This window comes from Lathyrus oleraceus, chromosome 2, assembly GCF_024323335.1.
Source record: "Lathyrus oleraceus cultivar Zhongwan6 chromosome 2, CAAS_Psat_ZW6_1.0, whole genome shotgun sequence".
In the NCBI taxonomy this organism is placed as follows: Eukaryota; Viridiplantae; Streptophyta; class Magnoliopsida; order Fabales; family Fabaceae; genus Lathyrus; species Lathyrus oleraceus.
In genome coordinates, this window is record NC_066580.1 from 491,177,535 (window position 1) to 491,195,568 (window position 18,034).

At 35.3% G+C, this 18,034-nt stretch overlaps 4 protein-coding genes and 1 long non-coding RNA gene across 5 annotated transcripts; 3 read left to right on the plus strand and 2 right to left on the minus strand.

Annotated features, from left to right (window-relative positions):
- The first annotated feature begins 9,960 nt into the window (after positions 1–9,960).
- On the plus strand, positions 9,961–12,627 carry LOC127120919 (protein CDC73 homolog). Its single transcript, XM_051051528.1, has 4 exons — positions 9,961–11,039; positions 11,126–11,208; positions 11,313–11,430; positions 11,985–12,627. Exons 1-3 carry the CDS (start codon positions 10,022–10,024, stop codon positions 11,403–11,405), a joined length of 1,194 nt encoding a protein of 397 aa, XP_050907485.1. The 5' UTR covers positions 9,961–10,021; the 3' UTR covers positions 11,406–11,430; positions 11,985–12,627.
- A 78-nt stretch (positions 12,628–12,705) lies between these two features.
- Positions 12,706–14,012, minus strand: LOC127120921 (non-specific lipid transfer protein GPI-anchored 5). Its single transcript, XM_051051529.1, has 3 exons — positions 13,382–14,012; positions 13,135–13,197; positions 12,706–13,050 (listed from the first exon to the last, which is right to left on the minus strand). The coding sequence occupies exons 1-3, from the start codon at positions 13,707–13,709 to the stop codon at positions 12,932–12,934; spliced, it is 510 nt and encodes a 169-aa protein (XP_050907486.1). The 5' UTR covers positions 13,710–14,012; the 3' UTR covers positions 12,706–12,931.
- Positions 14,013–14,698: 686 nt separating this feature from the next.
- Positions 14,699–16,440, plus strand: LOC127120923 (non-specific lipid transfer protein GPI-anchored 20). The gene is made up of 4 exons (XM_051051535.1): positions 14,699–15,583; positions 15,684–15,710; positions 15,795–15,863; positions 16,079–16,440. The coding sequence occupies exons 1-4, from the start codon at positions 15,244–15,246 to the stop codon at positions 16,294–16,296; spliced, it is 654 nt and encodes a 217-aa protein (XP_050907492.1). The 5' UTR covers positions 14,699–15,243; the 3' UTR covers positions 16,297–16,440.
- LOC127120925 (uncharacterized) lies at positions 15,514–16,713 on the minus strand. Its single transcript, XR_007803276.1, has 3 exons — positions 16,571–16,713; positions 16,061–16,318; positions 15,514–15,973 (listed from the first exon to the last, which is right to left on the minus strand). It is a non-coding gene; the product is annotated as an uncharacterized LOC127120925 (long non-coding RNA).
- On the plus strand, positions 16,575–17,924 carry LOC127120924 (non-specific lipid transfer protein GPI-anchored 25). Its single transcript, XM_051051536.1, has 3 exons — positions 16,575–17,063; positions 17,169–17,237; positions 17,597–17,924. Exons 1-3 carry the CDS (start codon positions 16,697–16,699, stop codon positions 17,776–17,778), a joined length of 618 nt encoding a protein of 205 aa, XP_050907493.1. The 5' UTR covers positions 16,575–16,696; the 3' UTR covers positions 17,779–17,924.
- The last annotated feature ends 110 nt before the right edge of the window (positions 17,925–18,034 follow it).

The following is an 18,034-nucleotide window of genomic DNA, read 5'->3' on the forward strand; positions in this document are numbered from 1 at the left end:
GGGATTCCAAATTTGATTCCCGTAGCCTGTCCTTTACGCCTTCTTCCCGGGTTAATGAAACTCACAGCTTTCTTGTCTTTCTTCTTTTCGACCAAAAGAGCCTTCAGTTCCTCCTGCCCCTTGGATAAGCTTAGCATCATCTCCTTGAATTGAGCATTCTGAGTCTGGAGATCTTTGACAGTTTGTTCGAGATCCATTTTTCTGTGTAAGAGGCAGACCGTGAGAATATGGTCCTTTAGAATACCTGTTATGCAATGTTATGTTATGCGATGTAATGCATGAAATGTTTTCAAGGACTTTTGGAATTTAACTTTGCGTAAATCACCAACAAGAGAGAAATGTTTATTGCTGATTTTTTTTTTAATGTTCATTACAAAAGGAATAATAGTAAAATACAATGAAAGCTCAAGTCTCCCAGGGGCGACTTCTTTTTGGGCGAAGATATGCATTGAGTCTTCGTTCCTCATTAAGCTGGCTGGTGAGCTCTAATACTTTCTTCCTTTCTGCATTGAACCGAGCTTCGAAAGTATCTCTCTCCTCTCTCAACTGGGTCCAGGATCTTTTCAATTCCTCAACATCGGTAGGCATATCTGGGTAAGAAATGATCTGGGAAGTACCTCCTTCGACCTATGATTCAACAATCAATGGTCCGACCGCAAGATATGGCATGACAAGTTCACGAGCTCTGGCGCGTACCCATCTGAGATAAGGCTCCATAGGAATAGAATTTTTCTGTCCTAAAGTGCTTCTTTTCACCATGCCCCAAGCTCGTATAAACCTTTGGCGGAGACCTTGAGAGTCATTGTCATAGTCAAACACTATACCTTGAATAATCATTTCATGTGGACCATCTCTTCGAGCATGCCCAAACTGACGTAGGGCTAAGGCAGGATTATAAGTAATACCTCCTCTTATCCCCATGAGTGGTACATTAGGGAATTCTCCACAACGGTCGATGAGGATAACATTTTCTCTGGGATTAGAACACCAACGGATGTCTGAATGGGAGAGTGCCATTATCCTTTGAGACCATTTCAGATTTTGATCATTCTTCAAGACTGATTGAGGGAGGTGCGAAATAAACCACCTAGACAACAAAGGTACGCAGCACATGAGAATCCCTTGCCTCTTCATAGTACGAGTGTGAAGGGAATGCAAGACATCTCCAAGCAAGGTAGGCACAGGGTTATGAGTGAGGAATATCTTAATAGCATTCACATCTATGAATTGGTCCAGATTAGGGAATAGCACCAAACCATAGATTAGCAATGCTAGAACATCTTCAAAAGCATGGACATTCATAACTTTTAGGAATTCTCGGGCCTTACTTATCAGAAATTTGGCAAGTAAACCTTTCATTCCACTCCTCGTTACCCAATTGGTCTCAATGTCAGACTTTGTCATGTGTAAAGCTGCGGCAACTTCTTCAGATTTTGGCATCTTTTCTAAACCACTGAAAGGTATTTGATCCAGGATAGGTATCCCAAGCAGCTGGGAGAATTCTTCTAATGTGGGTACCAACTGATAATCTGGGAAAGTGAAGCAATGATGTTTAGGATCGAAGAACTGGAATAGGACTCTCATCATATCTTCTTTGAAACCAGTGGTAACTAAGTTGAGAAGATGACCATGTTTCTTGTTGAACTGAGCATGATCGGGGAGTTCTGACACCAAATCCTTGAGTTGAGGAGAGATTGCTACAAGATTGATCCGGATAGTCTTCCTGGAAGCCATAACCTGTTTAACAGAGCAAAGCTAAATTCCTAAGTCCTTGAAATGGTTAGTATAATGCCATGATGTTATGATGTCATGATGTTATGATGTTATGATGTTATGCAAGCAGAGACATGTCACACAACAATCAATCCTAGGTTTTAAGGCTTGCATGAGTTCCATAGGTAAATACCCTCCCCACTGAAGTTTGGTTGGTTCAACCTGTCCTAGAATAGTAACCGGGTTCTAGAAGGATCTCAGATCATCGACCTTTCTTTAGGTCCACTTCAGTGCAACACCAAGTGGTTGACCGAAGCTTCCCTAAAGTCCAATCTCAAAGAGTGTAGTATCGAGTATCAACCAACCTCAGTCGGAACCGAAGCCAGTTATCTCACTACTTTCTAATGGCTAGGATGAGTCAATTAGGGTTCTAAAGGTCTGGTTAATGCTTTGATGACACCACGCGAATGCCAAATTTTCCCTCAAGTAAACATGAGGAACATCAGGACATCCAAAGTGTCACATTAACCGTAGCCATCATTTTAACCATTCCAGTATACGCCGGATAGTCGCGATGATCTATTGCTACTTACCTAAGGTACACTAGATCCGGGTGTAGGATCTTTCACTCAACAATACCTTTAAAACGAAGGAACAATTAGGAAAACATGAATGTTTTTTTTTTTTTTTTTTTTTAAGATGGACCTCTCTTTGTAGTCCCCAGCAGAGTCGCCAGTTCTGTCATACGGTGAACTGGACTTTAATGGATTTTTAATCGCAATGTCGCGGTTAGCAAGAGTCGCCACCGACTTTTCTTTTATCCCATAAGGAAAGGTGGAAAAGAACAGGAAAGACCTTAATTCAGATTCTTAGGTTCGGGAGGTGCGTTATACAAAGGGAAGGTGTTAGCACCCTTTGTATCCATGGTTATCCATGGGCTCTTAATTGCTCAATCATTTATGTTTTCCTTGTTTGAAAAAGGCGGTTGAGAAATGTGTAGGAAATGTTTTGAAAAGGGAGAGTTTAACTTTGTAATGATTCTTGCATGAATGTATACAAAGTGATTATCTCATTTAGATTTGAAAGTTATTTAGAAAAATACAACTCAGCAATGACCCTAGTACGGATGTATGCTAAGTGTTGATTTTCCAAAAAGGATGTTTGGAAATGTGTGAGGTGTGAAAAGCGTTTTAGGTTATGAATGAGCAATTAAGGGTATACCTGTCTGAGGTCTTTCCGGGCATTTCCTATCCTTATGAGGGTAAAACTGTCCTTACTATTGAGAAGTAAGTAGTTTTATCCTTGGGATGTAGGAGGGTCATCGTAGGGTCATCGGCTGGTCATTGAAGGCAACAGTTGTGAGGATACCTTAGCGTTCGAAGGGACTATCATCATTTAACCGTAGGCTACACCGAAGGGTCATCGAGGGACGAAATCGTAATTTCGAAGGCAACATCCGAGGGACCATGATTTATTTTATGATGATTTAACCGAAGGGTCTTTGCTAAGTGCATCCCCACATTCGCGGGACATGACCGTAATACCGTAATCGTGGGGTAACGAAGAGGGGTCCGATATCATTTATTTAAAGTCCATATTTTAACGTTCATTAGGTAATTATGATGAATCTCCATATTAAAATCAACACATTAAAATCAATACATTAAAAATTAATACATTAAAATTAATTAGGCAATCAATATGAATCTTCACATCAAAGTGAAGTAATTTAGAATCCATCTCCATGAAGGTCTCCCACACGTAAAGTGGAGTACCTAGCCGGCCGCTTCATTGGGGATATGGAAGCTTTTACACCATTCAACACACGGGTTAGAGCATTAAGATAAAATATGATTTGACAATTGCACCATAAAATAGACATAACAGTTATGAGTTCAGGCCAAGTGATGCAAAAATCGCAATTAGATAAACATAAGATAGAACAGCAAAGAGACAAAGCAGCCACTGTCCCATTCGCTTCTGCTTCGCCTAGCGAAGGCTCAGCGAAGGCTCGCTGCAGGCTCGCTTAGCGATGAGCTAGCGAGCGGCCACGGGTTTGGAGTTTGACAGCAGCATGACTTCCGAAAACCTGCACTCTTATGGCATTCGATCACAGGCATAGCATAGACAATTATACAGGATGTTCATACTTAGGTTCACATACGAAATCAGATTACATATCAAAACTTTAATCGGAATGCATCATGTATGTAAAGAATATCAATCGGAAACGTAATACAGCGGTGATACGCAAACCTGTGTGCAATTGCGATATTGAAAGGGACTGATTGTTTGGAGGCCGGATTGAGTTGGGCGGCGGTAGTTTCGGCGCGGATGGGCTGCCTTCAGGTTAGCAGGGTTTTCGCACCAGGGTTTCCGTCCTTCGTCTTGGTCTCTCCGTTTCGGTGTCCGTCCGTCTCTGTCCGTGTGTCTTTTTCGTGGCTGAAGAGCTGGTATTTATAGTAGTAGTGGTGGTGACCTAATGGGCTTAAAATGAGGTCCAAAACTTCAGACTTTCGCAAGCTTCGCTAGGCGAAGGAATTGCTCGCCTAGCGAGCAAGCCATTCTGGGCTTTTTTCTGGATCTGATGCTTCGCTGGGCGAGTGTCATGACGAAGTGTTCGCTAGGCGAAGTAGTTGCTCGCCTAGCGAGCAAGCTATTTTGGGCCATTTTTGGATTGGGCCTGTTGTGAGCTGGGCTTTCGTTCCTTTAGAGTCGGTGCCTTGCAAAACAAGTCGGAATGCCTCGAAAGATGCCTTGTAATATCAACGGGCAAATTTTGGGGTATGACACTGAGGCTTATGTCTCATTCTCATCAAGCGTTCGTCATTCACTTATGAAACCTTCAACAAATCAAACTCTTTTAAATGAAAGGTATTATGTCTCAAGTCAATGCAAGATAATGCTTCGTCCACAATCATGTGAGTTGAGATAAGTGATGTTTTCCCGTGAATGTTGATATGTAGAAATCCATTCAATGTGATGGAAACGGTCGCTCCTCACCTGTTTTGGATAAAGTAATTTTTTTTGCCGATTGTGATAAAATAGCTTTCGCTAAAATCGACCAACAAACAAATATTTTCTACTCAGAACCACATAGCATTGACTTCTCCATCACACCTGAAGATACGTAGGAGTAAAACCCACAATCTTGTCAGACACATTAATAAAAAATCTTTTTACGACCTCTTTCTTTTTTCTATTTAATCATTTACCACTCGAAGAAAATAATTGACATAAGCTAACATTCAATCACAAGTTTAACTAAAAGGTTACCATTTAGTACAACGGAAGTGAGGGATGTTAATACCTTTCCATTACGTAATCGACTCTCAAACCCGAATATGGTTGCGACGACCATGTTCTTTTCAAAGGTTTTATCGATATTTTCATTTTCTTTCATTGTATTAAATAAAGTTCGGTGGTGACTCTATTTGAACACATTTTTCCACGAGCGTGCGAACACTTCACGCTGGATCATATTTTTTGAGATACACAGTTTGAAAGAAGCATTTTAATGAGGGAAAGTATTAGTTTGAAGGAATTTAAAATGACTTGACAAAAATTCATTGCGTGGATAAAAAAATATGGAGAATTGTTAAAATGATGTATATTTATGAAGTATTTTATTCAAATTAATTTTAAGGAATTTCAAATGACACAAAAAAGTAAAGAATTTAAAATTGCTTCTTCACTCTATATAATGCGAATTTTAAATTATTTATTATTAATTTTTCAATATTTGCAAGATGGTTCTCATATTTTATGAAAATTTAAAATTCATTTTCCATTTTTTAAAAAATTGAAAATAAGCCCCCAATAATTTTCAAATTTTACAAATTGGTCCCTTCAAGTTTTTAAAAATTGCAAATTGACCCATATTTTTCATATTTTAAATTTGGCACAAAAGTTTTAAAATTTACGAAAATAATCCAAATTTTTTAACAATTATTCATTTTAATTCTCCATCCAAACAAAAGAATTTAAAAATGAATCAATTTCAATTGAATCATTTGAATTGCTTAGAATTTTGAATTTCTAAAAAATTTCAATTACCTCATCCAAACACACTCTAAAGGTAGTTTAAATGACTTGGTTGGTTATTTTGATTCTGATTTTGCGAGATGCAAAATTGATTGAAAATGTACTAACGAAACTTGTCATATTCTAGGGAATGCTCTAGTTTCATGGTCTTGCAAAAAGCAAATGTGTGTTGCATATGTACTGTTGAAGCATAATATATAGTTGCTGGAAGTTGTTGTACTCAAGTTCTATGGTTAAAACAATTATGGTCTAGACTTAAGATATATTCCTATAAGATGTGATAATACTAGTGTTATTTGTTAGGAAAAAAACAAACAAAGCGTGGAGAAAAAAGAGGAATACGATCACAACACAAGAACATAACATGGAAACTCCAACATCGGAGAAAAAACTGCGACCGTTGTCAATAATAATAGATAACCATAAAATAACCCAGTACACCCACACCTTCCAAAATAAATATTTAACTATATCTCACAACACTCTAATACATGAGTATAAGAGAACAAAGAAAGTCAAATACAAGCTTAAAGTGTTTTTGATTGGTGCATCTTTGAATGAAGAACTTGAATAATATATATAGCCATGGACTCTTTATTCCTTCACAAAACAAAGCGATGTGAGACTTCAAAGAACTTGTATTCTATATATAGACTTTTATGCTCTCTTCATTAACAAAACTAAGCAATGTGAGACTTCTTTAACATATATATTTTTAATCAACCCCAACAATCTCCACCTTGATTGAAATTAATACATAAGCTTTCATTGTCTTCATCGGCAATCATACTCCACCATAATGAATATCAACATATATATTTTCAACCAATCTCAACAGTATCCGCCTTGATTGAAAATAACACATTAACTTTCATTGTCTTCACCGACAATCATACTCCATCATAAAAAGTATATTTATTTGAAGTTACATCACTCCAAGAATTTTCACATTGTCTTCACCGACAATCATAGTTTTAAAAAACTATCATACTCTTTCATGAATAATATATTTCACTTGAAGATAAACTACTTTAAGAATTTTACATTGTCATCACCACAAATCATATACTTTATCATGAAGAATAAATTTGACTTGAAGTTAAACCACTCCAAGAATTTCACATGTCAAGTTGAAAATTTATGGTGCAACTTCCTTGTTGGTAAGAAGTTCTTCAACCACCGAAATAGTCTTGCTCCTTGTGTAATCTTGATTGTATCAACACATCTTTGACTTGAACTTCCCATAAGTCAAAAAATTCTTCCATTAATTTTCTCTAACCCAAACTGCACAGTGAAATTTGTGACTGCAACTCAACAATTCTTTCACAACATTACCATTATTTTCTAATGTGGAAGATCAGACAAAACTGTAACCACATAGCATATTACGAACACTTATTCCCGAATCAAACCAGGATCTGATACCAGTTGTTGGGAAAAAAACAAATAAAATATAGAGAAAAAATATGAACACAATCACAACACAAGAACATAATATGGAAACTCCAACACCAAAGAAAAAACCATGACCGTCGTCAATAGACAACTAGAGAATAACACTATGCGAAAATTGTTACAACACATACTGTACTTTTAACTAAACCATGTCCCCAGTACACCCACACTCTCCAAAACAAATATTTAACTACATCTCACAACACTCTAATACAAAAGTATAAGAGAACAAAGAAAGTAAAATACAAGCTTAAATTGTTTTTGGTTTATGCATCTTGGAATGAAGAACTTGAATCCTATATATAGCCTTCGACTCCCGCTTACTTCACAAAACTAAGTGATATGAGACTTCAAAGAACTTGTGTGTTATTTTTAGTCTTTGACTCTCTCTTCATTCACAAAACTAAGCAATGTGAGACTTCTTCAACATGTATATTTTTAATCAACCCCAACATTATTAACTCACAAAAAATCTAGTAATGCATTTAAGAACTAAACATATTGACATAAACATGATTTTCTAAGGGATCTTGTGCTTAAAAAGGATGCAAAACTTGAATTCTTTGATACTTATGCACAATAGGAATATATATTTATAATACCATGGCCATATAAGTTTTCTACATAATTATAAAAGAACTTGAAATTTTAGATGAAATTGATTTTTAATATCTATAACATTTATTAGATGTACTATTGTTCTTTTTCTTCTTTTTGATAATCTCAAAGAGGGATAAATGGTATGGTGTGTTTTTGTTCATCTTATTTCAGGATAATAAAGCTTGTATTACAAAACAAATTGGTAGATATACAAGACAAGGGACGTATCAAATGTCGAGCAAAAATTTTAAACAATATAGTTTGTCATCATCAGAAAGGGGAAGATTGTGAAGAAGATATATATTATGAACTCGATTAGGTTTTGATGAAGACAACAAATATCAACAAAGAATTAAAAGGCAAAGACAATGAAAAATCATAAGCAATGAAAAAATCATTAAGTTAAGGTTAAAAGTCTTTAAGCAATTGTCTTTATCTTTGATATATCACTTTTAAGTTTAAATATCACTCAAAAGGCTCATAAAAACTCATATAATTAAAAGATGACTTATTTCTAAATTAAAAAAGGTAGAAACCAATGAAATATGTGTTAAAGATTGAGTATCTCAAAAGTCTAGACAATGGTAATTGATTACCACATACATGTAATCGATTACATGTTGCTACTATAACTTGTTTTCAATATAAAAGAGGTAAAAATAGAGTGGTAATTGATTATCATATATATATATATATATATATATATATATATATATATATATATATATATATATATATATATATATATATATATTGTTGGAAGTGTTTTTTTCTCGCATTAAAAGCATGTAATCGATTATATCTTGTTGGAACAAACTTTTTCACGAATCAATACCTTTTCATTCAATGTTCAATTTGTGCAATGGTTTTTGATACATCTTTAAGGTATTGAAATGTTTCACGATGTCTTCTTAGAGCCTATAAATGCTTGTTTCATTTCAAAAAACATTAAAGAACTTTTACACAATAAATTTTCAGAATTAACATTGATTTTTCATAATTCCAATTTTTAAGATTTTGTTAAACTTTTAAAAAAATGGCAAAAATGTCTAAGCCTTAAAACGATATTAATTTGAAGAGTTATATTGATAAGAAGTTTATAATCCTAATCTAGATTTGAATATCTTATAACCTATAAAGTTCTTCTATCTCTTAAGAGTTCGCGTGATTCTTAATTCATCATAGTATTTGGTGAAGGTGTATGTAAAATAGAAAATATTGTGCTTTTTTTATTGAGTATTAAGTGTTCATTAAGAAGAGTCTTGGATTGAAGTTTGTAATTAATTGATACATATAAAAGTAAATAACTTAACTAATATAATAAATAAATAAAAAGAGTTGATGTTTTGACCATGTAAATTTATTTTATACTATCAATCAATGACGATCGACATCTCGCTAAATCAGATTGAAAACTTTAAACTACATGTATGATATGATAAAATAATATATTTTTATTGGATGATAGTGTAAAACTTTTTTACAATGTGAAAGCATCACTATTAAATCCATATATATATATATATATATATATATATATATATATATATATATATATATATATATATATATATATATATATATATATATATATATATATATATATATAGTTGGATGTAAGACTTCTTTAATGATTAGTGAAAAAAAGACTTCTTTAATGACTCTTTTTAACTAAAAGAAGGTTAAAGTTTTAAATATAAAAAATAATAATTAATTTATTATAATTATTATTCATTTTTATGTTGATAATATGAAGAAGATAATTAATTTTATTTTTTATAATAAATATTCATCTTTTTTATAATTTTATAACTAATATATTATAATTATATTAATTTTTATTTTGAAGTAATTGATTAATGAGAACTATTTTTCTCAAAGTCAAACATTTTCAGAAAAACAATCTAAAATCAATAAAGGATTTTAATTAATTATTAAGTCTCGCTAACTTATCTCTTAGGCATAAGTTAAGGGTATTACTTTTAAATATTTATATAAAAATAAATTAAATTTTAAGTTTCAAAAAATCAAATACACGTATTCTAAAAGAATATTTCTATAAATATATTATTAATTTATACTTTTAAGACACATGATAGCATTAGCCTTAATTATTTAATAATACAAATTCAATATATATATAATATGAAGTCATTGATTAGAAGAGTTTAAGTAGGGGGCGTGTGGTGGCGCACGGCAGAGCAACAGTATGAATCCGATGAGAATGAGAATGGATCCACTGACAGTTCTTCGAGATTTCACGATGAGAGGTGAATTGGAGAAGATTCTCCGTCACGACACCGACTTCCGTTTCGGCGACGAATACACCTTCCCTTCCTCTCTCGAAACCGCTTACCGCTCCACCAAAGGTAACCGTTACACACTTGAAACCCTAGTTCACTACATCAGAAACCACCACCTCAAACACACCGAGTATTTTCAAAACACTCTAGCTCTCGGCATCCCCTCCGTATCCCTCCCTGATCGGAAACCAATCCTTAACTACCTTCAAGGAATTATCCCCACCACCGATTCCATCGAATATCTCCCCGAAGAGCCTTCAATTGCTGAAGATCCTTCCCTAAATCAGCAACAACCGTCTCTACTTCCCAATTCAGATGACGTCGTTTTTCAAGCTCAAGAGCCTCAATTGGATTTCATCTCCATGATCAGAACCGCAGAGAAGCCTCTCAAGGACCGCCAATCTCTCCTCGAATGTAAGAATCGCGACTTCTACAGTGTTCTCGTTGCTGCCACCAAGCGCGAAGAAGAGCGCCAGAGAATGGAGTCTCACCAGAGGAAAGACGGCCTTGTTGCTAAGAGCAGGTTAATGGGTAGTTCTGATGATTTTGGTGATGAGTTGGGTTATGATCAAACTCCTAAACCTAAAATGCATCTCAAAATTGGGGAAGGTGTTCCAATTATTTTGGTTCCTAGTGCTTTTCAGACACTCATTACTATCTATAATGTGAAGGAGTTTTTGGAAGATGGGGTTTATATACCTACTGATGTTAAGGTGAAGCAGATGAAAGGTGCAAGACCTGATTGTGTTACTGTTCAGAAGAAGCTTAGTAGGGATAGAGCTGTGACTGCTTATGAAGTTAGGGATAAGCCTTCTGCACTTAAACCCGAGGATTGGGACCGTGTTGTCGCAGTTTTTGTCTTGGGAAAGGATTGGCAGTTCAAAGACTGGCCTTATAAGGATCATGTCGAAATTTTCAATAAAAGTAGGTTATTTTTCCATTTCATTTCATTTAAAATTGCAATTTTCTTAGCTCTTTGTAATGTACTAACCCCTTTCAAATTATTGCAGTTACTGGATTTTTTATGCGGTTTGAAGATGATAGTATAGAGTCGGCAAAGACTGTTAAGCAGTGGAATGTGAAGATTATCTCGGTGGGTCACTTGTTCAAACTACTGTTATGGTGTCTTCATGTTTTTTTCTCTCCAGCTTTTAACTTGCATTGCACTCTAACTATGCTTTTCTAACTTGATGACAGATTAGTAAGAACAAGCGGCATCAAGACAGGGCTGCGGCATTGGAGGTGTGGGACAGACTAGAAGAATTTGTGCGCTCGCGATCACATTCTTGATTTGTACCCATAATTAGAGATCAATGTATGTAATTTTGATTTTGAGCTCCTTGTATCCAATTATTAGAATTTTTGTTGTCTTATGATGTGTGAGGGATGATGAGATAAATATTCCCAACTTCTAATATCATACTGTTTACACTTTTTTGTGTGCAAAAGATTAATATGCTATTGCAACATCTAATCAATGGAATATTTTTAATTGTAACAAACTCTTAGTTTTGCTATGTGTCTCCAAATTTATACTACCAAAGTTCTTGTCCAATCATATTAGTTTTCATGCAACATTTGGAACCTTTAGCTTTACTTAGACTTATTTTCTTCATCAGTAATTGTAGGATGTAGACTCTTTTGAATGAGTTTTACTATGTTTTCTTCAAAAGCATTTGTTTTGTTATTTGTGTCTCTGCTACTTTCATCTCGGTCGTTTTTCTTTTCCTGTCTTAATCAGATGCGGTTTGAGAGATATCCATATCTGGCTGTACATTTTGTATTTCCTCATTTATGCAGTTGTGATGCCCTACTTTTTTCTCTCCCTTTTTTACTGCAGTAGATGCACTAATTTATTCCCTGTTTTAGCTTGCTGTTGCCACTGCATTGGGTTCTCATAATCAAAGCCTGTGTTTTATGGAAGGTCAAATGCAACCTTGATGAGCAATTACTTGAATGTAAGACCTGTTACTTTGGCTTGAGTTCGTCATGGGCAACTCTTGGGAGGCTTAATCATTATTGTGTAAATAAGATTTTATGTGGGTTCTCGCACCTCTTCTATGGTTAGCAGAATTTAAAGATTCTTTCATTCCCATCCACGTCTAAGAAGATAGTTTAGTACTAGAACATTCTGGTCCAATGGCTTTGTTGATACTGGGTGGAAGCCCGGTGTCCTTACCCGTTTATCATGACAAATTCATGGTGATGACCGGAGATTACGTTTAGATTTAGTTACTTTTTGCCCTGCTTCTGCTACTGCAATATGATATTCATTTGGTAAACAGACTGTTAAGTGAAGCAACTTCAAGATATTCTAGCATGCTTCCTGTGAATCCCAACTTTCTAATAGGAATGGAAAAACTAGACATATATCTCCTGATAAGTGGTTTTTGAGACAGTCTTCCCGTTTCTTAATCTTTATTTTGATAAGTGCTAATTGGCAGGTGTTGTTATTCATGATGTGTTAAATGAATTCAGTTACATTAATCAGTTTCAAGTGCTAATTGACTCATTACTGCCTTTCATAGTGCTGCAAAGTACCACACAACTGCATTGATTTTATTTTATTTTTTGCTTTTGAAGAACATGATGACACAACAAATTTCAATCCGTGTTTTATTGATAAAGGAGAGAATAAAGCCTTCTCATAATACAAAATGATGCAACCCAATAGAGGTTACAAAATGAATAGACTGAACCCTTCAGCACAAGGGACCTTGATAATATAAATGATTACACAACAACAATCGGTAATAACAAGCAAAAAAAAAATAGCATTTCAAATGGGTAGCCAGCTGATTGAAGAATCAATATGTTCAGAAAACTGAAGCATATGTTGCTGCTGCCAAAATAAGTAACAGAGGAATTGACAGCTTGATTGAATTTCCACTGGATGATCCATCACCGGGTGAGGGAGTGGATTTGGATCCGGTTCCTGCAGGTAAAAAAATCAACTTAAATGGTTAACACGGATGAGTGTCAATTTGTATAACTCAATACTTCCTCAGCATATTAGTACCTGATGGAACTGAATTTGGAGACTCTGCTTCTGTTCCTGCTGGTGAGATTGCTGGGGAAACAGCTGTTGACAAAAACAAATATTGGAAGTTAGCAGAAAGATATAGTTTAGAAAAGGGGGCATGCTTATCTTTGTGAGTATATAGGTTTCCTTATAGTAGTAGTTTCTAGTTTTCTCTATTATAATGGTGGATATTTGCAGACAAAGGGTTGGATACACATATTTCAAAGAAATTTTGTTCTCTTACCAGTAGTAGTTTTGCACTGACTGGTGGGTGGGGTTTTCACCTTGCAAGCACCAGGCAAGGCCAGAGCCTGAGTTTGATTGATGTTGATTCCCAGTGATGATCCACCCCCGCCGAGAACCTGACACAGGCATAGTGGTGATGAACTCACAACACTAGCAAGGTTTGAGCAGCATCCTGAAGACGGGGTTGAGGAATTCCCTGTGATATAGTTAAGACAAGGTGACAGGCTGACTAACACATTTGTACAACTCGATTGTGCTGCAGCTCCTGTGCAGAGCATTGCCATTACGACTAAAACCAGACCCATGTTCATTTTGCTGTGTGCCATTGGAATTGTTTTATGCAAATGTGTTGGAAACCTTTGTATATTCTTTTAATATTTGTTAAAGACCTTTGTAATACTTGAAGACAATGATGGTTTTGGAAGAACAGGGTTTAAGATTTTATAGAGCAAGGAGGGAAGAAGCTGACAATAGTAAGTTGATGTGGGTGAACAACTCCTCCTACTATCTAACAGGATCTATTTGGTGTTGTGTGGCAATATTTTTATGATAAGATATTCAAACCTGTATTATGGGGCCCTTGTAGGAGTACAAATAATACTAATATATAAGCTTGAGTGGAAAATTCCAAAGAGAAGTCGGTTAAACAGGTTACCAACTTTTGGCATCTGAGGTTAAGTGACCTCTATTATCTGTTTATGATGATAGCTTTATCATGTTCAACTTAGAAGACTTTGAAAACATGACTTGATAGGCATTGTTCTATAGTGGGAAGCATAGACACATTCGGTTGAATTGCGTAAATAAAAATTGTGTTTATTGTTTTATGATTTATCTTCTCTTTTCTGATTAAAAAAAACATGTTAATTGGTACTTCTATTGTAGTATTTAGCTAGGTGAATTTCCAAGACCTTTAACCACTAAAAAAAATTCCTTTTAAGTTTTTTTTTCCTGACTAAATTCTCTCTAAGCGATAAGCAAAAACTTTTTCTATATTTAGTTCAACCAATATATACAAGGAAATTTTCATAATGTTTTCAAACATTATGTTCTAGTCAATTGAAATGAAAAGCAAGAGTAACGTATCCTTTAAATTTACTTATTTAAAATAAATATGTTTTTTTCGGACTCGTTGCATCTTTTATTTTAGGATAAGTTCTCTTTTTGGGTGGTTGTATCAGATGCATTGATTTTGGATTAAAGATTTTGGATTAAATTGAATCGATTAAGTGTGAATGTTTGTCTACAAGTTTAAGTTTAATGTTGAGGTCTATATTTTTTAATCCACCTTAAAAAATTACTAGTTAAATTTAGAGATAAGATCAATTTGATTAAAAGCTTTAAATATCAATACTTCTATTAAAATAAAATAAACCCTCTAATTGGGGTATAAGGAAAATCTAATAGAAGTTGTATGTGATAACTTGGTAAAGTTTAATGAATTGAAAATTGCTACTAGGATTTGGTTATCCACCATAGCAACTGACCTAATAAAGAATGATTTGACTTGACAATTACCAACTGGTTAATGACCAAATAAGCCAATAATTTTGTGACAACAAAAAAAGGACCATAATTTGCTCAGTTAAAATGGGAGCTCTATAAGGATCACAAGCCTATCAAAATGCCAACGTTACATTCTTCAAAATCTTCATATCTGGTAGGTTAGTTAAAGTAGTTGAGCTTATAAACCAACTTTGGAGCCACCTATTGTGCTCCCTCCACAAGTTCTCATCTATAAAATTCCATTCCCTCGTTGTATTCCTCATTCCCAACCATCAAACTCACAAACTCATTTTCTTCTTTACTCTTGAACACATTAAAATCTCTTAACTATTCAAATTCCTAACATAATTCTACATGGAGCATTTTCGGTCTCTCTACCGCCTAACTTTGGTATTAGCCGTGGTTACTGTCATGGCTGCACCGGCCTATGCCCAGATCACAACGCCGTGTAACATATCAATGGTAACTAGTTCCATGAGCCCTTGCATGAGCTTCCTCACAAATAGCAGTGGCAACGGAACCTCACCCACTGCTGATTGCTGCAATTCCATCAAGTCCCTCACAAGTGGAAGCAAGGACTGTCTATGTCTTCTTGTCACTGCCAATGTTCCTTTTCAACTACCAATCAACAGAACCTTAGCTATCTCTCTTCCCCGTGCTTGTAACTTGCCCGGTGTTCCACTTCAATGCAAAAGTACTGTTTCCTCAATCTTCATTCTTTCTTTTTTATGGAACAAAAATTAAAGTTTATAGTAATTTTACGTTATTAACACAACATGTGTTATTTTCTGCAGCCTCAGGTTCACCACTTCCTGCTCCAGGTAAACTGCGTCGCGATACTCTAGTATGCCTAAAATTTACATTCCTGTTTCAGTTTTACTAAATCTTATGAGTGACTTTGACAGGACCAGCGTCTTTTGGCCCATCTCTTTCCCCAGCATCTACTCCAGCTGCTCCATCTCTTAGTCCTCAAGGTACATAATGGTTGTTCCGGTTGTTGTCGTGTCGCGATTTTTGGCAAAGACTTGGCGGCAAATAACTTTTACATTGTGGCTGCAATTGCTGCTGCAAACCGCAGTTTGAACTGCAATTTCAAACCATGTTTATGTTTTGACAAAATTTTCAATCTTGCATACATAAAGATAGTTTGAGTACTAATGTCTAATGTCACCTTGTTTTGTTTGAACAGGTTCTTCTGTACTCCCCTCACCAATTACACCTTCTCTGCCACCACAGCCTGAAGCAACCACTCCATCATCTTCGCCAGTGAATCCCGATATCCCATCCGCAACACCCGGAAGCGGCCGCTCCAATCTCACTCCATCCTCTGCTGGATCATTATCTCACACACTCCTATCATCTGCTATGGTCATTGTACTTGGACTTACTGTTTCTAAACACTACTAGGTTGCTGTTTTTGACATCCTACCTAGATATTCATGTAAGAGATCAATAGTTTGTTGCAATATGTGTGAACCCACATTGAGGGTGGATTTGTATTTTTATGTAATATGTGTTCATTGAATATTAATTAAATGTTTTTTACTTTTTCAGTCAAAGAATTGTTAACCAATTTCTAATATTTGGTCAGTGTTTGAAAAATAATAACTAATGCACACATTAAAAAAACAATTAATTAGACGCGATATTTATCAACTACTAGAGTTAGTTAAGTACTTACTACTTTACTAGTCATAACCTTCATAGAGATAGAAGGGTAATTCTGAGAATTCACTTGAATCAGTTAGTTTTTCTCCCGCCAAATCTCGTTACTGTTTGATCGTTCTGTTTCGTAACTGCTTCCGGCATGGGAAACGCCTTCTTCCTCCTCCTCCGCCTCGTGCTCAGTATGAGTATCTTTGCAGTTACAGAAGCGGTGCCGCCACAGCCACCGCCACCTTCATCCAGAGGAGGATGCACCGATCAGCTAATTCTATTCTCTCCGTGTCTTTCTTACGTTTCGTCTCCTCCAAACAACCTATCGGAGACAGCTTCAAGCAAATGCTGTGGCGCTTTCTCATCGTCGTTCGCACCTAACTCCCTCTGTTTCTGCTATCTCCTCCGTGACAATCACATCCTCGGCTTCCCTATGAACTCCACAAGGCTTCTTTCACTCTCCTCCCTCTGTCTTTCGCCTCCACCAACCATCTCTTCTCTCAACTATCTTTGCGGAGGTTCGTTCTTCATTCTTTCTTTTTCTTTTCAATAAATCTTTGGAATTTAACTACAAAAAATTGATTGATCGAAATTTAATTCTTGTTTGATTCACATGATTACAGAATCACCGACTCTGCCTCCTCTCAGTAGCGCTGATATTTTAAGGAATCCCAACAATTCTTCAGTAACAGGTGTTTTCTTTATTTTCTACTCTCAGTTTTTGTTTTGTTCAAAATTATCATAATTATCATTAATTACTTATGAAGGAACTTATGTAAATTAAACGAATAAGAGTATCATATTTTTGTAATTAAAGCTAACTATTTGTAAATTTGTGTAAGTACTAACATTTTATAATAAAAAATTACACTAGTTTTATTTTTAGTTATTTAAAAATATTTAGAATGATAACATGTCTTAATTATATTTTTTGATGCATAGTTTTTAAGTTGTTATAAATATTATTTGGATGAACTCTTCGTAGAAAGTTCAAAACCCTTCAATTATTTACATTAAAATTGACAGTGAAATAATGTGTGTGGTTAAACAGGGTCAGTGTCCAGTGCTTCAGGAGGGAAAACGGTACCTCACAATGGCAAGGGACCAGGGACAACATTGTACTTTCCAACGTCGAATGGTTCTACTTCAACACTCATTGATGGTGGATACTACTGCAAGTTTTTGCTACTTGTTATACTTCCACTCTTTAACCTCAACATGCTTTACTTTTAATGCTCAATATTTCTCAATTACTAGTACTTACTAGTTTTCATTACCATCATCCTGTATATTCATGGAATATATAGTTGAAGCTCAAGTTTTTGTTTCACCTCACATTGATTTTATTTCAACTGAGAATGACCATTACATTACAGACCTACCCCCTTTGAGTATAGTAATGGGCCATTGTTTATTCCAAATTGCATGGTAAGAGTTGCATGCGCCATTTGTTCCTTGCAATAATTCCATATAAGTTATAGATAGTTTC